This window comes from Ochotona princeps, chromosome X (genome assembly GCF_030435755.1).
Source record: "Ochotona princeps isolate mOchPri1 chromosome X, mOchPri1.hap1, whole genome shotgun sequence".
In the NCBI taxonomy this organism is placed as follows: domain Eukaryota; kingdom Metazoa; phylum Chordata; class Mammalia; order Lagomorpha; family Ochotonidae; genus Ochotona; species Ochotona princeps.
In genome coordinates, this window is record NC_080865.1 from 31,370,120 (window position 1) to 31,393,020 (window position 22,901).

General features: G+C 46.4%; 2 protein-coding genes across 2 annotated transcripts; one reads left to right on the forward strand and one right to left on the reverse strand.

Annotated features, from left to right (window-relative positions):
* Positions 1-4,952: 4,952 nt before the first annotated feature.
* CXCR3 (C-X-C motif chemokine receptor 3) lies at positions 4,953-8,222 on the forward strand. The gene is made up of 2 exons (XM_004595275.2): positions 4,953-5,899; positions 6,855-8,222. The coding sequence occupies exons 1-2, from the start codon at positions 5,888-5,890 to the stop codon at positions 7,950-7,952; spliced, it is 1,110 nt and encodes a 369-aa protein (XP_004595332.2). The 5' UTR covers positions 4,953-5,887; the 3' UTR covers positions 7,953-8,222.
* A 1,855-nt stretch (positions 8,223-10,077) lies between these two features.
* GCNA (germ cell nuclear acidic peptidase) lies at positions 10,078-21,702 on the reverse strand. Its single transcript, XM_012929826.3, has 6 exons — positions 21,494-21,702; positions 19,264-19,339; positions 13,929-14,073; positions 12,225-12,363; positions 10,993-11,197; positions 10,078-10,716 (listed from the first exon to the last, which is right to left on the reverse strand). The coding sequence occupies exons 1-6, from the start codon at positions 21,690-21,692 to the stop codon at positions 10,467-10,469; spliced, it is 1,014 nt and encodes a 337-aa protein (XP_012785280.2). The 5' UTR covers positions 21,693-21,702; the 3' UTR covers positions 10,078-10,466.
* Positions 21,703-22,901: the final 1,199 nt, after the last annotated feature.

The window sequence follows — 22,901 nt, forward strand, 5'->3', positions numbered from 1 at the left end:
CAGTTAAGACATCAAATATGAGGACACTTTAAAAAGTCATGGAAATAAAACTAAAAGATAAGTTGGGAGGCATATATTTGAGACATTAATAAGCAGAGAAATATAACTCAAAACCACAATTAAAAGGGCCAGCATGGTGGCATTTCAGGCTAATTCTCTGCCTGAAATGCCAGCATCCCATATGGTTTGTGTCCTGGCTGCTCCACCTCCCATCCAGCTCACTGCTTACGGCCTGAAAAAGCAGTGGAGGACAGTAAAAAGCCTTGGGACCCTGTACTTGTGTGGCAGATCCAGAAGAGGCTCCTGGCTCCTGGCTTCGATTTAGCTCAGCTCCAGCTGTTGTGGGCATTTGGAGAATGAGTCAGCAGATAGAAGATCTCTGTCTCTCTTTCTCCCTGTATAGCTATGCCTTTAAAAGAAAAATTAAACTAAATCTTAAAAAAAACACAATGAAATATCAGCTCACATACATGGTGATGGCAACCATTAAAATAAAAATACAGAACACTGGGATGAGTATTTAGCACAGCAAGTAAGACACTATTTGGGATGCTTACATCTTATACCAGTGTGCTTGGATTTGATGCCAACCTTTGGTTCTTGATACCAGCTTCCTGTTGATGCACATATTGAAAGGCATTTGTGATGGCTCAAGTAATTGAGCCCCTACTGTCCACATCAGATATCTCCACTGAGTCCCTGGCTGCTGGTTTCAGCCTGGCACAGACATGGCTGTTTTTTACATTTGAGAAGTGGACCAGAGGATGAAAGATCTGTCCATTTCTCTTTCTTTCAAATAAAAGTAAAAATATAAAAATGGGAAGCTAGGATTATGGCACAGTAGGTTAAACCACTATCTGCAATGTCAGTATTCCATATCAGAGTTCCAGTTCAAGTTCTGACTGCTAGACTTCTAATTCAGCTCACTACTGATGCACCTGGAAAGGCAGCAGGAAATGGCTTAAGTGTTTGGGCCCCTTCCACCTACAGGGGCGACCCAGATAGAGTTGATAGTTTCTGGCCTTGGCCTGGCGCAGCTCCAATCATCATGACAATTTGGAAAGTGAACAGATAGAAGACCTCTTTCTCTCTATCTCCAACCCTCTCATGTATTTCTGTAGCTCTACCTGCTAAATAAGTACATCTTTTTTAAAAAAAAAAAGTTTTTGCAGATTTATTTTTAAAGACTGTATAGGATTTATTTATTTTTATTGGAAAGGCAGATATAAAAAGAGAAGGAAAAAGAGGAAGATCTTCCATCTGGTAATTCACTCCCCAAGTGGCTGCAACAGCCAGAGCTGAGCCAATCTAAAACCAGGAGCCAGGAGCCTCTTCTAGGTCTCCCGCATGGGTGCAGGGTCCCAAGGCCTTGGGCCATGATCAACTGCGTTTTCAGGCCACATGCAGGGAATTGGATGAGAAGTGGGGCCACCGGGAAATAGCCAGCGCCCAAATGGGATCCTGGCTCATGCAAGGCAAGGACCTTACTCACTAGGCTACCACGCTGGGCCCAGCATATTTATTTACTTATTTTGAAAGGCAAGTGATAGAGAGATCTTAGACCTGCTGATTCACTCTCCAGTTGACCTTAGCAGCCAGATCTGGACTGGGTTAAAGCCAGAGAAGCATGCTGACCTCCCATGTGGTTGGCAAGAGTCCAAGCACCTGGACCATAATGTGCTGCCTTCCCTATGATCATTAGTGGAAAGCTGGATCTAAAACAGAGCATCCAGGACACAAACCAAAACTTTGGTATGATATGCTGGTGTTACAAGTGGCCATTTGACTCACTACACCATGCCAGCCCCACAAATAAAATTTTTTTTCTACAAGTTATTTTAAAATTTTAGCTTGGGTAATGATGTGGTGCTTCAAGCTAAGCCGCAGCTGGCAACATTCTCATTGCATATGGACACATGTTCAAGCCCTGGCTGTTCCGTTTCTTGATCCAGCTCTTTGCTAATGCACCTGGAAAAACAACAGAAGATGATCCAAGTATTTGAGCAGCTTCCACCCATATGGGATACCCAGAAGAAGTTTCTGGTTCCTGGCTTTGGCCTGGCCCAGCCCCAACCATTGTGACCATTTGGAGAGTGAATCAATGGTTGAAAGATCTCTGTCTCTGCTTCTCTCTCTGTAACTTTCAAATAAATAGATAAATTTTTAGGAAGGAAAGAAAAAAAAAAAAGCAACCTGTGAGGCCAGTGTTGTGGTGCATCAGGTTAAATTGTCACTTACAAGACTGGCAGCATGTATTGGTGAAACACCTGTTTGAGTTCCAGCTGCTCTGCTTCTAACCCAACTTCCTTTCTGCTGATGCACCTGTGAAGGCAGAAGGTAACTGCCCAAGTGCTTGGGCCCCTGCCACTAGCGTGAGAGACCCAAAGTCTTAGGCTCCTGACCTTAGCCTGGCCCAGAAAGCAGTCTTGATTGGAATCTTCTGACAAATCCTCTTGGCTAACTTTGCACAATTCACTTTACTTCTCTGAACTTCCATCTCCCTTTTGCAAAACGGGTATTGTAAACCTCTGCCTCATTAGGGAGGTGAAAAGATTATGAGCTCATGTGTATGGCGGGAAGGGCTTGCAGAATAGAAGCCATTTCTATTTAACTGTTTCCAAATAATGCTGGCGACAGCCTGGCAGGTACGTAATTGTGCTTGGTGATGGGTCTTGGGTCCAGAATTACTCTCCAGCCACCTCTCCCTCTCCCTCTGTTCCACCCAGACTGACTGCACCTGCAGTAACAAGCTCTTGCCTATTTCCTGGTCTCAGCAGCTGGTGTTCCCAGGCTCTGAATTCCTTTGTCTCCTTTTGCTGCCTAAAAAAAAACATCAGCATCATGCTGAAAGACCCACCTCTACCTTCACCTCCGGTTGGATCCCATCTGGTTCCCAAAAAGAGAACACCACCAATAGCTTCCCGGAACTCTCATGGGCCAGGACTGCGTGTCTCCACCCAAGACTTCTGAGGCCACAATCATGGCCCCAGCACTTAGAAAACACTTGCCTCCTAGTAGGACTTGGAACTTCAGGAAATCTGGACATCAGGCACTGGAAGGGGATAATCCCCAGTGCCTGAGATTCCCTGTGATTTAAACTCTCCTTCCCATGGAGAGTTCAGAGCCAGCAAAAGGAAGCCAGGAGTCCCAGCACTGTCAGACAAATGTGTTCCCCATGCGTGGGGCTGTGACTTCCTAACTCCAGGTAATAAGGCTCAATGCCAGCCTGAGCCTCAGAGGGAAATTCTGATTTGACTGAACCTGCTCCTCTGACAGCCTGGAGCTGGCAGCTGAGTGCAGAAGATTTGGAAACAGGGTTCCAAGACACTTAAAAGACCTGTGAGAGAGAGCCCTTGAAGGAACTGAGAGAGAAAAGGAAGAGGGAGAAATTGCCCCTGTTCCCAGCCAGCTGGTCCGACAGACAGCTGTAGGGGCCCTCCTTCCTGTGAGGGACCTGGCTCAGGGCTCAGAACTCTGAGCCTCCCATCTCCCTAGACCACAGCCCAGAGGTGTGAAAGAATGAAAAATAACATGGGGAGGGGCAGCTGAAAAAAGCCAGGTGCACATTTCACACCTTGACCACAGGCTGGGCCCCGAGCAGCTTCGCTCTGACTAACTTCCTCCTTGGGCTTCCCCACTGGATGTTCTGGAGGGCCAGAGCACAGGGCACATGAATTAGAAGGCGATGATGAACTCTTGGCTAGGTGGCTCTCCCCAAGGGTTAGGTCTGGCCCTAATCTGGTCTGGAAGATTCTTGGGACTAGAAAAGACCAAATTGAAGGACTGGATAAGGACTTGGCTCAGCCCCGTGACACAGAACTCATCCAAGGCTTTTTCGTTTTGAAGGACAAAGGAAGCCAGCCACAGATCTACCGCTGTAGGACTTGGGAGGGGTTGATTTAGAGACTCTCTGCAGGGGGCAGAGACTGGTATTCACTAGGCACTGGTATTCACCTGTGCTAGACACTTTCGACACGTATCTTTTGCAGTTCACAGAGCAACCCTATCAAATGTGATAGATCCAGTTTTCAGATGAGAAAACAGAGAGATCAAATGATCTGCCCAGAATTACACAACAGGGCAAGGGGTGGCCTTTCTGGAAGAACCAGCCCTCTGGCCAACTTCACACTAACACATCACTCTCTCGCGGACTCCCTTGATATGACAGGTTCCTGGTGGCTCGAACTGTGACATAGCTCCAACAGAGTACAGCCCAGAGAAGTTCTTCCCTGCTTTTCATGGTACAAAGGTCACCTGTGTGTAGCATGAGCTGTCCATTCCCACAGCCGCAGGTGGTCTATCAGGAGCCAGCCCTGATATCAGGATGCTGGAATGTTTCATCTTCACAAAGCTCTTGCCCAAACCTCTCCTCAGCTATGCTTCCCAGCAGCCTGAGAAGGTGGGAGCTCATTATCCCCATGTAACAAAGACACAGAGAATCAAAGAGGAGACCAGGATTCCTGAAACCATTCTTTTACACATCACATGGGCCAGTAACACTCCAACAGAGGGATCTTCAAAAAGTTCATGGAAAACACATATTATGTAAAGGCTATGCATATAATTCAGTTTTTTTGCACCAAAAACAACTGACCTTTTAATTCCATTTTCCATAAACCTTTTGAAATACCCTCCTGTATTTTACAAACACGTGCTGAATTATCAACTTCTTATAACACAAGATACTTCCAAAACTACCTACTTTCACCAAAACGAGAAAGAAAACTTTCTGCTACTCTGTGCTGTACAGTGACTGATGGTATGGACCAGAACCATCAGTCAGGAGGCCCCTATATATTCCTCCTTTCTAACCCCAAAAGCATCTGCTCTGAATGATCTTGTGGTGTCTTCAGTCTGTTTTAAGTTTTTAAGACAAACATCCATATCCAAGACAATAGGGTATTACTGTTTGGTGGTGTTTAGAATTTACCTAGGTGATGTCAACCTCACCACAGTATTGTGTAATCTGTCTCTTCCACCATGTGGCCATTGAGTTTTCTAGATGCATCCGTGGTCAAACATGTGGCTGCAGTTTGTTTGTTTTTAACTACATGATAATGTCACTTTATTTCAAAGAAATCAAAGGCAGCATAATAAGTGGTAAAACAAGAACCAGACGGCCACAAAATCAATCCTGGCACCCACTGTTACTTGCTGCAGCTGGTGAAGGCTTCCCTCATTTCTTAGTCACCCAGGAAGACAACCCACAAAGGATTTGTGTGGTTGGAAGGAGGCAGATGATACTTAAAGTAACGTGTAGTATAGAGCAAGTAGCACATCACAGTAGTTCCTTTTCCTTTCCTTTGTTGATTTGCACGGAGGGTGATGACAAAGAACTGGCCTTCACGCGCTGAATTTCTTTTAACCATTTTAATTAGGGAAGAAAAACAGTATTCGCTATAGATGCAATCCATTGCACAATACAGTCTTTGCGAACAAGCCAAGAACAACTCCAGCCCCGCACAGAGGAAGCACAAGTTCCCATTTACTGGGCACTGATCACAGCAGTACTGGAGAAGCAGTTCTTGCCCCTGGCACCAAGGCAGCCTTTCCCTCACAGCTGTGGCAGCTTCTCTTTCAGATCTCTACCCTCAAAAGACCTGTCCCCACCCACCATCCTGTGTTCTGCTCAAGGACATGGCCTTTCTGGTCCCAGGAGTGTGGCTGACTCATCCGGAGTGGCTTTGCTTGGTTCCCTGGAATGGCTGAGATAATAACTATTTGGTGTGGCTGCTGAGCAAGTCTGGACTAGGTAACCTCCTGGAAGAGGTTGCTACGAAAACCGTGTGAAACCCTCACTTCCTCTGTGCAGCGCAGGTTCCCAACTACAAGCAGCAAAGCAGAGAAGCAAGCAGCACACAGCCCAGCAGCTGGAGCAGCAGGTAACATGGTCTCTGAGGTAAGTACTGCTGCCCAGCCAGGCTAGGCTACAGCCTCTGGTAGACAGCCAAGGGTAGCAGGCTACTCCAGAGTTGGCCCACTGCTCAGTCAGTGGAGGACTGGGGTGAGCAGGTAGGTGGAGGTGTCGGGGTTATGATAGAAGCACTAAATGGGGAATTGGGAACCCAGCTTGGTCAGACCATGGGTGAGTCTCTTCCCCTGACTCCAGTGCCTCAGCTGAAAACTGCAGAGGATGATGGCTTAACTACAAGGACCTCTAAGGCTCCCTCCAGCCCTGGCTTGGACTTTGAGTCCTGCCTACTGAACTGAGTTGGCTCTAGGAAACCTGGCAGCTCTAGGGTCGTTTGGGGGCAGCTGTGAGGGGACAAAGATTGCTCCTTGAGTTTGGGGTGGGGGGAGACCCAGTGGACAGCTAAAAAAATGGGTGCACAAACCTATATACAGGGGAGGGGAAGAAACAGACAGAAAGCGGGGCTGGGAGAGGGGTGCCTACACTGAGTTACACAAAGGCCCTGCGGTGGGCAGGAAGCTGGGGACCTCAGACGAGCTGAGGAGAGAAAAGCAGAGCCATGAGTAGGAGACAGCATGGAGCAGCAGGCTAAGGAAGCAGCTAAGGAAGGTGCCTGAACTAGGCATGGCCGTGAAAGGAGAAAGGAGACAGCAGCAGGAGAGCTCTGGACACTAGTGGGAGGCCTTTTCTCCAGCCCAACACCCACCCCCCAGCATCCACAGGATGGCGCAAAAGGATGAGAAAAGCAGCCTCTGAGAACGGCAGTCACTCTCCCGGTACCTAGGAAGGTAGCTGGAGTTCAGGTGTAGCCTGAAGAAAGTTGAGGCCGGTGCAGGGTCTCCCCAGGCCTGGGGGCAGGGGACACTGCTCATCAGCTAATTACATGAGAAAGGAGTGTCCACCAAACCTCAAAGGGGCTCCCCCTCCATCTCTTCCTCGGCAGGTGAGCGGACGCCAGGTACTGGATGCCTCAGATTTTGCCATCCTCCTGGAAAACAGTAGTTGTTCCTACGACTATGCAGATAATGAGAGTGGCACCTGCTGCACCTCCCCACCCTGCCTGCAGGACTTCAGCTTGAACTTCGACAAAGCCTTCCTGCCAGCCCTCTACAGTCTCCTTTTTCTGCTGGGTCTGCTGGGCAATGGTGCCGTGGCAGCTGTGCTGCTGAGCCAGCGGGCAGCCCTGAGCAGCACCGACACCTTCCTACTCAACCTGGCCGTGGCTGACACCCTACTGGTGCTGACCCTCCCACTCTGGGCAGTGGATGCTGCTGACCAGTGGGTCTTTGGGTCCTGCCTCTGCAAATTGGCAGGCGCCCTCTTCAACATCAACTTCTATGCAGGGGCCCTCCTGCTGGCCTGCATCAGCTTTGACCGCTACCTGAGCATAGTGCATGCAACCCAGCTCTACCGCCGGGGCCCCCGGGCCCGCGTGGTCCTTACCTGTGTAGTTGTGTGGGGTCTCTGCCTGCTCTTTGCCCTACCGGACTTCATCTTCCTGTCAGCTCAACACGACGAGAGGCTTAACGCCACCCACTGCCAATACAGCTTCCCGCAGGCAGGTCACACAGCTCTGCGCCTACTGCAACTAGTGGCTGGCTTCCTGCTGCCTCTGCTGGTTATGGCCTATTGCTATGCCCGCATCCTGGCAGTGCTGCTGCTCTCCAGGAGCCAGAGACGCCTGAGGGCCATGCGGCTGGTGGTGGTCGTAGTGGTGGCCTTTGCCCTCTGCTGGACTCCCTACCACCTGGTGGTGCTGGTGGATATCCTCATGGACCTGGGTACCTTGGCCCGCAACTGTGGCCAAGAAAGCCGTGTGGACGTGGCCAAGTCAGTCACTTCAGGGCTGGGCTTCATGCACTGTTGCCTCAACCCTCTGCTCTATGCTTTCATGGGCATCAAGTTCCGTGAGTGGATGTGGATGCTGTTGGTGCGTCTGGGATGCTTTGGCCAGAGAGTGCTCCAACGACAGCAGCCATATTCTTCCCGCAAAGACTCATCCTGGTCTGAGACCACAGAGGCCTCCTTCTCAGGTTTGTGAAGCTGGAATGGGGCCTCCTCTTCTACCCACACAGCTTGACAATCTGACTGCCTTCACACACACACACACATTTCTCCCTCTGCTAAGCCTGCCCTGGATCTCTCCAACAGCCTTGTTCCTGGAACTCATTGGCAATCGCAAAACCACCCAGTCTCTCAAGGAGCCACCCTCCTGGCTCTGGAAAACTGGCCTAGGCCTCTAGCTCAGGTGTGACTCTCCAAGCCCTCTGAATTTGCTTACTTTCATGTCTAAAATCAATAAACAAGATGATCAGGACCAGGGTGTGTTAGTAGTGGATCACTGACTCAAAGATGCATTTCCTGCTTCTCCCTACCTGGCCCTGGGCCTGTGGCAGCCCATTCTGCCCTTGTTAATATCTCTCTGCTCTAGTGGACACTCCTATTATTCTCAGAGCACCACCCAAGTCCATAGGTACAAGGTGGGCAGTTAAGTAGTTAGCTGCCTGGACACTGTCTGAATCTAATATGGGGAAGGGACCATCAGACACAAGACGGTCACTGGGTTCTGAAAGTTCAGACCAGCATGGAGGATGTGGTGAGAGCAAGCAATACCAAGCAGTAAGCAACACAAAGCAGAGGACTCATATGTAGTGAAGCCAGGGCTCAGAATACCAGAGGTTTCCTTAAAATTCAAAGGGAAAGTGGTGTTTCCAAGAGTAGAGAGAATGAAAAGGTAGTTTTCCACGCAGAAGGCAGCAGCAAATACACAAAGAAATTCTCAAAACAGAATTTCTTACTGGAGGAATTAGTAGTACCAACTAGCTAGAGCTAAGGATTTGGAGGTGAAAATAAGAGTAAGACTGACAGGTACCTTGCTATCAGGTGATGGGACCACAGAAAATAATCAGAAAGCTGTATTGATTATTCACGTGGGAAATGATTCAGGCACTTACTAGGGAAATGGGCTGAAAGAACATCAACAAAGTCAGATGACTTTCCTAGCCACTGGCACATAGCCCTCTGCAGGTACACTATAGCAAACACGTTCTCATAGCTACTGCTAGGGTGGATTTGATGGAGGTAATAGCCAGGGCTTCTAAGGACAGGTGTCAAGATAACTGAGTTAAGCAAAGGGTGATGGGTTGGATCTACTGCACTTTCAGTTCCCCCTAATGATGTGCCAGATGTGCCAAGGTCTAGTTTCATGGGCCAGCTGGGTCCCTCGTGAGCCTACTCTTGGGATGGGGACAAAGAGGTGAATCTGGGGATTTGGCTAGGGAAGCCTTTTCTGTTCTCTTCACACATCCAATTCTATCCAACCTCATGGTTAGGAGTCTGTGGCTGCTAGAACTTTCTAAACTTAGGCAAAATAAAACACATCCTGCCTATAAAAGCTGTCAATGATGTTAGATCAGGAAAGATGCTTGTGGTACATCCAAAAATACCCCCCCATGATGTTTACACTGTAATCCCTAGAACTTGTAAATCTGTTGTCTTACATGACAAAGAGGAATTAAGGTTGCTAATAAGCAACTTAAAATAAGGAGAGTCTCTTAGATTATTTTGGTGGGTTCACAAGGATCCTCGGGAGTGGAAGAGGGAGAAAGAGTAAGTCAGGCAGAGATGTCGCTGGTATGGAAGGGAAGCAGGAGCCATGAACCAAGGAATGTGATGGCCTCTAGAATCTGGAAAAGACAAAGAAAGAAATTCTCCCCCCTAGAGCCTCCAAAAAGAAATGCAGCCCTGTTAACACCTTGATTTGAGTAGACCGGACTTCTGGTCTCCAGAACAGATAATACCTGTGTGTTGTGTTAATCCACAGTTTGTGCTCATTTGTTGTGGCAGCCTTAGGAAACAAACTGAATGTTAACTCCAGTTCTGCTATCTTCCAGAAGCAGGGAGGTGGCTAAAGTAGTTGTGGGCAGCCACCAAAGTCAGAGAAACACAAAATGGGGAGTATTCTCCTAGACACATCCTGGAGGGCTTCTAATACCCAGAGTCTTGCACAAAAGATCTGAGTTTTTCCACTCTAGGCACAAGGGTTCAAAGAACAGATTGAGCCACTATGTGAGATTCAGAGAAAAACAAAAACATTAAACTTTATTTCATGAACAATTACATAATTCAAGCAACTTTATGTATTATCACCAGCAATTAAGTTCATGAAACAGTAAACAGTTTGTCTTTTACACATAAGATTTTAAGATTACATCTGACAGCAGCATGATTTTGAAGTGTTCTGCATTTCAAAGCTGTTCTCTTCCCAGACTATTTTACTCTCGATCTACCAATCTCAAAATCTTATTTTTCTTTTGCACTTTGTTACACGTGTTAAGGCAACACAGTTAAAGTGAGGCCCAAGTGAATCCACAGGGTCTCAGATTACCATGAGGCGTACAAACTGACCAGCAATGCACCGCTGGTTATGAACACTCCTCACAACATGAATATTTTTAATGTATTAAAATGCACAATTTCACAGAAGCAGACCTTTTTTCTAAAACTTTTATCAATAAAGAATTCAAGTTACAAAAACACACTTTTTTGGATGACCTTAAATATTTCCTTTTTGTTTCTTAGCAACATAATCCTTGCTGAGCCTTTTCATTATTTCCCCATGGGTAATCCCTTCTTTTGACTTAGAAATAATTCCATAATTCTCCTTCACGTATTTGGCAAATGGCCTCACATGGGGCCGGATGGGGGTTCCATCTTTCTGGGTTAACGGCAGCAGGACAAGCTTTCCCCTGCATTTGGCACAGGTAAAGAGATTGGTGTTCAGTGATCTGGTGTAGCGGCCAACCCTGGTAAGAAAGAGACAGCACACAACAAAGCAATCAGTCACTGTGCCTCCAGATTAGCTCTCAGATGTTGGACACAAAGCAAGGATGTTCTGTGGTTTCTCAAGGACTAGAGGCATGCAGCAGCAACAATGGACAAGCCAACTCAAATGAGAGAACAGAAAGGAGAAAGGGTCAAGGCAGAGGGGCCATTTTCCTTGCTCATTGAAATTACTATAAAGTTAACTGGAGGTCACAATAAAGTCATGATTGGAAAATCTCAGAAGAGACGGGACTTACCTGTTCTTGCACTTAGTACATTCATAAAGGATCTTGTAGTTAATTTGGTAGTTATGGCAACGGGTGACCTTAGGCAGCTCTGGGTGTATCATATTGCATTTTCTGGCATAATTCTGCCACATATCACCATGAGAATCGCGGACACCATCAAGCAGCCAGGAGGCTGCATGGCATAGTTCATGGATCAAAGTATCACGGAGTCGGTCTTGGAAGAGAAATGAAAAGAAATCAAGAGTAGGGAAAAAAATGATTCTCTTCTGGTCTGCTATCCAACAACCCTTCAACTTTCAACCCCCACCACCCTTACACACACACACACACACACACACACACACACACACCGGTCACAGAGCTGCCTTACAGAAGCATAGACAGGCAGGCCCTTACCTTCCCAGGATTCTGACAGTGAAATTTCCACTCACTCCAACTTAGTTTTGCTCAAGGCACAGGGCCCCAACGTGAGCAGCTTTATAGAGCACCTCCCATGTGCTCATCTTTTTACAGGGTACTAGAAATACTCTGGGCGAGGTCCAGCTTCTGTCCTCCAGAAACAGGAGTGGACAGGAGATACTCTAGGAGAATGGGATCTGAGCTGGACCCTGAACAAATGACTGGATTCACAGTTTGAGGAAGACCACTCTGGGGGTGATGGAAAATGTGAGCAAAAGGAAGGTCCAATGTAAAAGAGCACCTTGCTCAAGTACAGCTTGGTAGTGGGACAGTGAGAGGTGCAGAGTTCAGGGAGCAATCACAGTGACCCTTGAAAGTCAGGCTTTCGGCTTTGAAAAACCCTCAGTTTCTCATGAGGACAGCAATGCAGTGACCTGCAGGAGACTAAATGGAACAGGGAGATGGGTGAGATGATGAAGTCCAATATCCAGGCAGAGAGGGAGAAGTGGAGAAGGAATGACAGGAGTGTCACTGTGAATGGAGAGTTGGTGATTGACTACATATAGGTAACCTTGAATCTTGGCTACTAAGATAATGAAGATTTTGCTGTTGGCAAGGGAAAAATGCAGAGAGCAAGGGAAGCTTCGTAAACAAACAAACAAAATCTGTAACTTGGATTCACAACAATGCTGAGACATCCAATAATCTTATGTCTAAGCAACATCCCCCCTCCATCAGAAATGACAGTTCTAGCTGTAACACAGGCTACCATTAAGGAGAATTTAACAGGCAGTTTCATAAGAAAACAACGCCAGGCAGGACTGTCACACCATTGCAATCACCTGCAGAGTCGCAGACTTTCAGAGAAATCTCAATCTTAGCAAAGCGTTGCTTCTCTGGGGACTGTAGCTCACCACTGCTGCATAGGCCAGCAGTTTTCAGCATCTTCTTGTTCCAGCCAATCTCAATTTTCTCAGGCATCTGAGAGTGAAGAGCAAATTGAAGGAATCAGAAAGCAGTTTCAGGCAATCCAGAAAAGAGTCGCGCAAAAGTTTGTTTTCCCCCTCTAATAAAAAAGTAAGAGGACCCTTCTCCCCTAAGTTCTTGACTCAGAGCAAGTTGGAGAAAAAAATTTTACTCACAGGGCAAAACAAATCAAAACAGTCCTAGGGGAGAATAAAAGTCATGCTGAAAGTCACATAAAGGCAATTAACAGTTTATCAGGATGTGGGGGAGACTGTTAAGACTCCGTGAATGTAGCATTTGTGCTTCAGTGCATAGAGACAGAAAGTCAGTGGCCGAGATGAGAGAAGTACAAGCGTGCTGAAACAGATGAGATGAAACTTCTGCCTGAGACCAACAAGGCTTCAGGTGCTACTCATCTGATGTAACACGACTGTCATCATGGAGGGCACTGAAGCCTGGGGAATCTTTACAAAGATATGAGAACTTCCTTCCAGAAAGTCTTGTGATCAGAGCTGATGAAGCCTGAAAACCCTGATAACCAAAAAGGTCTCTCTGCCCGCGTTTCGTGCCCCCAGCTTACTGTCAAATTCATTTCTTTCAGCCACTAGTGCATGTCACATCACATTTCAACCAGTAGTGCTTGCCAACTTAATTTTAACCTCCTCCGACATGATTCCCAAGGAACTCTTTTATCTAGTCCTATGCTATCAAAACATGGTCAGAGCTGCCTATTCCCTAGACTCTGTTCTAGGCACGTTATGTGTAACAACTTACAGACCCTGTCAAGAGTGCTGAGGTAGTAAGTACAGCTGGCCTCCGTACTACAAATTTCACATTCACAGACTCAACCAACCATAGATAGGGAAAAATGCATCTGTACTGAATATGTAGACTTTTCGTGGCATCATTTCTTAAATACAGTATAACAACTACTTACACAGTATTTGCCTTGTATTAGACATTATACACAATCAATAGATGATTTAAATGTCCAAGGACACATGTAAGCTATATACAAATACTACACCATTTTATATAAGGGTCTTCAGTGTCCATGGATTTTGGGTTCTGGCAGTGGGGAGGAGCAGATCCTGGAACCAGTCCTTCTTGGATACTATGGGAAGACTGAACAGTTATTGCTCCCATTGTACAGACAATAAAAGCAAACTGAGGTTAAATAACCTGCCCCAAAGCATATCACGCTTTCCTTCTACCCTTCAACATTAACCCTCTTTTCCAGACAGTCAAGCCTCAACACATGTCCTCTCCCCTCTCCGTTCTGTTCTCGCCACTCACCACCTTCAAGGGCCAGAGAAAATCTCACTTTCTAGAGATAACCTTAATCCCTGATCACTCAGGCTCTCCGGTATTTCTCCTTCTGCTGGATCTCCTCTGGTAATACAATCTGCCCCACACACCATAACCCACAAACATTCTCTGCTCTTTTCACACATGCATCCCTTTCCCTACCTACACTGACATCACACAAGGGCAATAGTACTTGATTAGCACACCACACAGTACTCTAGAGTTCTGACATTTAGCAGGTGCTCAATAGACAATTTACTGATTAACTATACCTTTTGATCAAAGACAGTGCGGTTAATCAGTTTGTAGATTTTCTGTGCCAATTCATCCCTGTTATGCTTGAAATTCTTCCCAGTGTATCGTTTGGAAGTCTCAAGTTCAAGCAAGAAACATCCAGGTATGTTGCACTTGGATTTTCTGAAAAAGTGAATTCAATTGACTCAGTTTTGTATAGCTGTAGAAATGTGTGCATATAAAGGTCATGCCAAGAGAAACTAAGCACCTGATCACCCCCCACTTCCTTCCAACTCTTTAAATGAGTACATTTCCCAAGCTTCTATTCACACACAGTCATTTGTCTTTACTCTACAAATTCTTGGAGGTATAAGGCCCATGGTTTCAACTTCAAAAGAACTGATATTCACACCTGTATACAGTTATAATCTCAAGTTCTTTCTCAAGAACTGGTTCTCATTGTTGAATTTATCTGGACAATAAGATGCTGGACTCTATGCTTGGTATACGCTTGCAATGAAAGAATCTTGACTGAATTTGAAATGTAATACAGCAACAAGGTGGAGGAATCCACCATGGGGGGAGGGTACGAGGAGGGGGTGGGGGGATTCCCAGAGCCTATGAAACTGTGTCACATAATGCAATGTAATTAATAATATATATATATATATATATATATATATATTTAAAAAAAGAACTGGTTCTCAATTTACAACTGCATAAGGCAAATTTCCAACTAATATATCTCTAGTACAACATGTTCAATGATCAAACTTCTATTACAACTGGCCACAAACCTCAGAGGCATTTTAAATTCAATTCTCCCTTATCCCATATTCATCTGGGCACAAATAAAGTGATAATTCCCCCACATCAGCTCTTCTTTCCAGATCTTGTCTGTTCTCATTGTCAGCACCCTACTTCAAGGTCCTGTCTTCCCCAGACCTGGCCCTCATATATGCCAACAGGGGCCACTGCCTTGTCCAGCATGACCCGCCCCCAGCCCGGATTCTTATGCTCAGCAGCAATAGGTACAGCCTAGCAAGGGAGTGCCCACATTTGCCCTGCAAGGCATATTGCCAGTTCCAGATCTTGCACAGTCCAGCCTAACATGACTCACATGTCCCCACAGGTAACATACCTAGAAATTCTCCTTCAACCAGAGCAAAAGTCACTTACAGGAGACAAAACCCAAGAACTCCAACCACCAACAGATGCAGACTCCATATTCTCATTTTTAGGACTGGTGAGATTTTTCAGAAACCGGATACCTAATTTTGCAGTTTTGGACAGACCCCTCCATCAGGCCGCCAAAGACACTCCCAAAGGGCCTCTGACAATACCAGAGGAGATAAAACGGGCCTTTATTCACCTATGGGATCTACTGATTTCATCACCTGTCTTATCCCTCTCAGACCCCCAGCGACCATTCCTCCTCTTTATAGATGAGGGACGGCTGGCCCACACCCATTCCGGCTCTCATGCACACCAGCAGTTGCAGCAGCCTAGCTCAGCCTGGCCTGCCCCCAGATCAGCCCAACCGCCACTCCCAGCTCTCATGCTCACCAGTGGAAGCAGCAGCAAAGTTCCCCTAACAGGCCACTCACAGCCCCAGTCTTGCATGTGCCAGCAGATGCTGCGGCCCAGTCTGAGATGGCCTGACCCCAGTCTGGGCACTCGCTGCCAGGTGCTATGGCCTGGCTCAGCCCAGCCTATCCCCAGTCTCAGCTCTCACAGGTAGGTGCAACAACCTAGCTCAGCCTGGCCTACCCTGAAGCCCTCATGTGAACTGGCGGGTATTGGAGTCCAATCCTGACCTGACTCTCACTAGTACCCATTGTGCTGTGGACTGATAATACCTGGTCCGCCCCCAGATCCATTTCAAACATGTGCCAAAGGGTATGGTAACCCAGCCTGGTCTAGCCTGCTACCAGCCCTGACTTTCATGCTCACCAAAAGCAACTATACCTAGCAGGGTAATTTCCCAAGTTTCACCACCAGGCCTGCTCCCAGCCTTGGATCTCATGTGTGCCATTGGATGCTGCTACCCAGACTGACATGGCCAGTCTCCAGTCCTAGCACTTACTGGTGGGTATTATGGTTTAGCTTGACTGCCCCACACCCATTCTGGCTCTCACCAATAGGTACTACAGCCTAGCCCAACCTGGTCCATTCCCAGAATCAGCTCTCACATGACCTGGCAGATGCCACGGCCTAGCCTGGCCTGTCTCACACCCATTCTGGCTCTTGCAAACAAAAGCGGGTGCTGGACCCAGGCCAGGTGATGGGAGCTTGGATAGGGTTGACTCTTGCACTTACCAGTAGGTGTTGCAGCCAAGCAGGGGAGTTCCCAGAGTTCCCCTACCAGACCCAGATCTTGCATGTGCTGGTGAGTGATTTGACCCAGCCTGGCTGTGGCCTACCTGCAGTCTCAGCTCTTGCTGGCAGGTGTTACAGCCCAACCCAGCTGGGTACAGCCCATACCCTGTCCAAGCTCCCATCCTTATCAGCAGGTGCTAAGACCTGGCGTGGCCTGGCCTGGCCCCAGATCCAGCCAACACAAATGTTGACAAGTGCTGCAGATTAGCCTGGCCTGGCCCTCCCCCAGCTCTGGTCCCCACGCTCCCAGAGGGAGCTGTGAATTAGCAGGAGAGTTCCCCCAAGTTCCCCCTATCAGGCCTATTCCCAGACACATATCTCATGCATTCCAAGGGGGGCAATGGCCCTGCTTGGTATTATCTGCCCTCAGTTCCAGTCCTTACATATGTTGGCAGGTGTTGCAGCCTGGCCCTGCCCAAGCCTTCTCCCAGCCCTAGTACTGACGAGTGTCAAGTGGATTTCCTGTCAGGTGAGTTCTGTGGTTCAGTCTGGCTCGGCCTGACATTACCCCAGCCCTCCATATAAACCATTTGGTGCTACAGTCCCACAGAGGTGAGCTCACAATTCCCCTGCAGAATCTGCCCCCAGTTCCTATTCTCTTGCATCCTGGTGGGTGCTGCAGCCCAGCCTGACACAGCCCACCTCCTGCACCAACACTCACGGGCTGGTACTGCAGTCTAGTCCAGCTCCTAGCTCCAGCTTTTGCAAGCACCGATGTTTGGCTTGTGACACTATTTAGCCCAGCCCAGGTGTGTCACATGGGCAGGTACCTTGGCCTGACCCAAACATGTCCTCTGGTTTCTCCTTTCTAAACCACTCTGTCTCAGTCCCTTTGCCTATTTGCGAGAACAGTGGTCCAATCCATGGAAGACCACAGAAGTCATTCTTTCCCTGTCAAACATGCCCTCAGCTGTTCCCTTTCCAATGTGCAAGGAAGGAAGGAAAGAAAGAAGGAAGGAATGGATGGGAAGGACTGGAACTGAAGGAAGGAAGGAGGGATGGAGGGAGGGAGGGAGGGAGGGAGGGTGAGAGGAAGGATAAGCTATGCTGGCACACTGGTGTAGCTAACACATAGTTGGCACACAGCAGGTCCAGAATGCCTGCCAGCTACTGGCTGCTTTTCACCCAGCAGTGTAACACTTGCTTAGGTACAAGACAACCTAGGCAGTTGCCTACGGTTGTAGAAGGTTCTTTTTCTTGTAAACCACAAACCCTCTCCAGATTCATTTTCCTAGTCTGTATATTCCAAGGCTTAGCTCCTACGGAGAACGACAATCTGTGTAGCACTTCACCATTTGCAAATAACTTCCTTTGCATTAGCACGTTAAATCCTTACAATCACCCTTCAAAGAATTTGTTATCACTTTGACCATCTCCACTTTGCAACTGAGGGAACTGAGTGAGGCTAGGTGACTTGCTTAAAGGTCTCAGAGACAAAAAAAGAAAAAAAAACAAAAACAAAAACCTTCTGTCCTGAATCTCATGGTCTCACCACTAAACCACAATGCTACCCCTCTTTCAAAGCCTGATTCAAACAGCACAGAATATAGCACTGACCACATAAAGGACCCGTCCTGGCAAAAGAATGACTTATGTAACACAGCATTTCTATCTTGGCTGAAACGATCCCTAAGTCCAGAAAGATGATAAAAACAAGAACAAATGCAGTGACTCTCTGACCTCACTGCTGAGACTAAAGGCTATGCCAAAACGAATACTAATTCTTCAAATCACAAAATAACCTCTGCGAAGAGACTGGGTTAGGGCTAAAAGAAAATAACAGATAAGGCAAAGGAGATGAACACCAGGGTCTTCATCTCAAAGCCTAATTCACACTTCTCTGCCTCCACTCACAGAGCTTTAGAAGACAAAGTGGTATCAAAAAGGTGGCAGATGAAATCCTGAACTATGAGGAGGCTTCAGCAAAGAGTGTGAGCCCTGTGAGTGCACTCAGGGAAAGATGGCCTTGGGGCTCAATATACCTGCACCTGGAGGCCTGCGTAACTTTACTGCAAGCTGAGTGCCCTCACATCAGAGGAACTAACAATACCCCAAACTGGTTACATCAGACACCATGACCAGAAAACAGCCTACACAGGAATAGTGCTAAGCACAACAGGAAGCCTCCAAATTGACACAGGAAGAACCAAGGCAACAGCTTTAAGAGTCTTAGCAGGGTAGACTTCTTTGGATGTACAGACTGCAAAAAAAAAAAAAAAAAAAAAAACAAAAAAAAACACCAAAAGACAACTTCTCCCTTTCATCACACTCTCCAGCAAAGCCACCTGGATGCTACACAAGAACATGTCCCTAAAGACCTCCCCGTAAAAAGATCTAAGAGAGCACACAAAAAGGTGCTTCTGGCTGCAAAAGGCAGAGACATGGAGACACAGAGAGCCTTCCTGCTCAAGTCAAAGGTGTTCTCTTAGAGCCTGGCACCCCAACCTTTCGCCCCTACCTTAACATGCATTTCTTGTCTCAAAGCACAAGCTTTAAAAAAAAGCACAGTATTTCACACACATTAGCTCTCTCATAAGATAATTCAAATGTAAATATATATATTACTCATGAATGAAAGTGAAAGCAAAGAAAATTATGCTTACTATTCTATAGTTTTAAGGGGAAAAGTGCAAACTTTCTAGAATCTAAATGAGAAAACAGGTTAATTTCTTTCTTCAGGTATTAACACGTCTCTGGTTTAAATGTTCAACTTGTTCTCAGTGTCAGCTATTTATAGCATGATGAAATAGAAATAACCAATATATTGCATCCTTAAGTACCATTAACTTAACTGTAATAGTCACAAGGACATACACGAATAAGAGCAATTGCTAATTCAAAGCAGTGGGACTCTTTAAAAAAAAAAAAAAAAAAAAAAACCTTGTTTAAAAAAATTCTCTAAAAGACTTTCACCCCCTCTTCTCAAGTACCCAATAGACTATGTGACAACTTCTCAGATCACTTCCTGTTCAACTGAGCCCCGGAAGTACCTACCCAGTGTCACATGTTCCAGCTTTCTGGTCACTGAGTTTCCTCTTTAAACGCCTGCATTTCTTTCGTCCAGAAACATCTGAAAAGAGAGTAGCTCATTTGTACCCTAAAAATCAGTATTAAACAACTGACAGAAATACATACCCCAAAGGAGCTCCGACAGCCAAAACCTGAGCAACACCTATAAATAAAGCTGTCTGAAACCTGCTAACTCTTGCCTTGGTCATTTGGCATGATGTTACCATGTCAATCACACAGCTGCCAATACAGCAAACTAGACAGCATGCTATCATGAGCAAACGATGAGGGTACCTGGGTGTGCTACCAGAGGCTGGGCTGTATGGATAACAGAGGCACACACAGTCCAAGGAACAAGAGGATGGCGGAGCTCATTCACTTGCCCTATCGAGTGTCTCCCATCCAGGTAGTACTTTGAGCCAATATGCAAGCCAAATGCATTTTCTCACTCAGACCCATGCTGCTGGCTTTTCTACCCAAAGACTCAGGAATCAATAGTTCGAGTCATCCATTCATTAAAAAAAAAGTTAGGAGCCCGGCGGCGTGGCCTAGTGCTAAAGTCCTCGCCTTGGACGCGAAGGGATCCCATATGGGCGCCGGTTCTAATCCCGGCAGCTCCACTTCCCATCCAGCTCCCTGCTTGTGGCCTGGGAAAGCAGTCAAGGATGGCCCAAAGACTTGGGACCCTGCAGCCGTGTGCAGCCGTGTGGGAGACCCGGAAGAGGTTCCAGGTTCCCGGCTTCGGATCGGTGCGCATCGGCCCATTGCAGCTCACTTGGGGAGTGAATCATCGGACGGAAGATCCTCCTCTCTGTCTCTCCTCCTCTGTGTATATCTGGCTGTAATAAAATGAATAAATCTTTAAAAAAAAAAAAAAAAGAGGGCCCGGCACGATGGCCTAGTGGCTAAAGTCCTCGCCTTGAACACCCCAGGATCCCATATGGGGGCCAGTTCTAATCCCAGCTGTTCCACTTCCCATCCAGCTCCCTGCCTGTGGCCTGGGAAAGCAGTCGAGGACGGCCCAATGCATTGGGACCCTGCACCCGTGTGGGAGACCTGGAAGAGGTTCCTGGTTCCCAGCTTCGGAAAAAAAAAAAAATTAAAAAAATAAAAAATAAAAAAAAAGTTAGAGGTGGGCATGTGGCACAGCAACTAAGATGCCACTTGGGATGCCCACTTTCCATATTGGATGGCATGGTTATCAATCTTGGCTCCTCTATTCCTGCTTCCTGTAAAATACCCACCCTAGGAAGCCGTGGTGATGGCTCAAGTTCATGCCACACACACGGGAGTTCCAGGCTCCTGGGTTTTTGGGGAGTGAGTCAGCAGATGAAAGGTCTCTCTCTGGTTCTCAAAGGAAAATAACTAAAAATTTTATTAAAGTTTTGATATAGGCCAGGCACAAGGCTAAATCCTGAGAGAAAAACAATGAATAAGAGTCCTCCCAAGAAAAGGCTTACTGGAGATTCAGGCAACAGAATCAGAAGCATGTTAAAAGGATGTGATTAGTGTTCTAGTAGAGACAAGTTCTAGAACCTTGGAAACTCAGGAAAAATAAGTCACCTGATTCATGGCTTCAAAGCAAAGTGACAGTTTAGTTTAGTTCTATGAAAAAGAGATGTAGGGACCCGGCGCGGTAGCCTAGCAGCTAAAATCCTCGCCAGGATCCCTTGTGGGTGCCAGTTTGTGTTCTGGTGGCCCCGCTTCCCATCCAGCTTCCTGCTCGTGGCCTGGGAAAGCAGTCGAAGACGGCCCAACATCTTGGGACCCCGCACCCACATGGGAGACCCGGAAGAAGCTCCTGGCTCCTGGCTTCGGATCAACTCAGCTCCAGCCGTTGCGGCCACTTGGGGAGTGAATCAATGGATGGAAGATCTTCCTCTCTGTCTCTCCTCCTCTCTGTGTATCTGACTTTCCAATAAAAATAAATAAAATCTGTAAAAATAAAAGAAAGAAAAAGAGGTGTAGGAAATAAGCATTCTAGGTGAGTGGAACAGAGAAAAACTAAGATACAGGAACATAGAAAAACCCTGAACATTTCTCCCCACATTTCCAAAAGGGAGAGCAGCCTTTCTCGGCCACTAGGAGGTTGTTTAGATGGCACAAGGTTTGCAGGAAGGATAGGCAGACTTGACAGACAAGCAAAGGCACAGAAGGCACAATTGGTTGGCCAGGACATTTGGTGGGACAGGTATACTGCGTGTGACTGTCTTACCAGATTTCATGAATACTCTTTTAGTTGTCTTTTCCCGTGGTTTTTCCACAGTCATGATGGGTTCATCACCTGGCATCCTCATATTAATAGCCTCTAGGCTACTCTCAGAATCACTTGACAGCACAAAAATACTTTCATTAGATGTTTCCTCATCATTAATTTCAAATGAATTGCGCTGTGGGCCAGCAGACTTATGCATATACTTGTCACTTGAAAATATCTTGTATGAATTTTCTTCCATCAGCACAGGACTCCCTTTATCATCTCCATTTTTACTCTCTTCTTTAACTTCCATCTCCTCCTCCCTACATTCCTTATTCTGTATTTTCTCATCTTCCTGTTCTTCAGCTCTCACAGCATCTTCTCCTTCTTCTTCATCATCAGTAATAACTATTGGAGGCTCCAGGATGAAACGCCGCTTCTTCTTCTCAGTAACAATGATCTCTTGCAGAGTACCACCTAAAATTCAAGAAATCCAATCATACAGAAATACGCACTCCTTCTAAGAACGAACTTCAAAAAGTCCATGGGAAAAAAATGAACATCTTTTAATTCTATTGTCCTCTAAACTTTCTGAAGTTCATATGCTTCAGCAGATGACCCAACACAAATGCAGAGGCTGGGTACTGTGGACCACAGGTAACAATCAGTCGTTTTAGATCGTTTTCTCTATTATTTTGCCATTTCATTATTTTACTGAGAGCAGTGACATTCAAGTACAAAAGGATTTCAAATAGTTTGTAGAAAATGTAGTGGGGGGGATAATACACATTTTCCATGAAACTTTTGAAGCCACCTCCTAACAAAGTCCAACTGCAAGTTTTTGAATCACATTCTCTCTGCAGCCTGACATGGTTGCTAGCTGGTTTCCAAACAGCTCTGGATGCTTCTATCATTTCACTGGTCTACAGCAAATAAGAAAAATTGGAGTAATAAAGTGCTGTTTCCTATCTAGCTAAATGTCAATAATTGAAAAGGACTGTCCCTTATTAGTGATTATGTCCTAGCTGCACTTCTGGTGCTCTTTGCTTTGTAACTATAGAGCTAATAGATGGTAGTTGAAATTTTTTAAATGGCCTTTATTAAACAATGAAAAAATTTCCAATTCAATATTGATCACCAAATTGCATTTTCAAAAACCAGTCCAGGGGCAGGCATTGTGGCGCAGTGAGTTAAGCCATGTTTGCAATTGACATATCCCATACAGAAGTGCCAGTATGAGTCCCAGCTACTCCACTTCCCACCCGTAAGTAGGATACTTACCGTCACTATTAATTTCATGGATCTTCGGTTTCTTAGCCGCAGATAAGTATTCATGATTAAAGTCAGAGTTAGAGTTTTTCACCACACAGCTGAGTGATGAGATGAGGAAGAAAGAAGAATGAATATATGAATACAACCTTCTTCC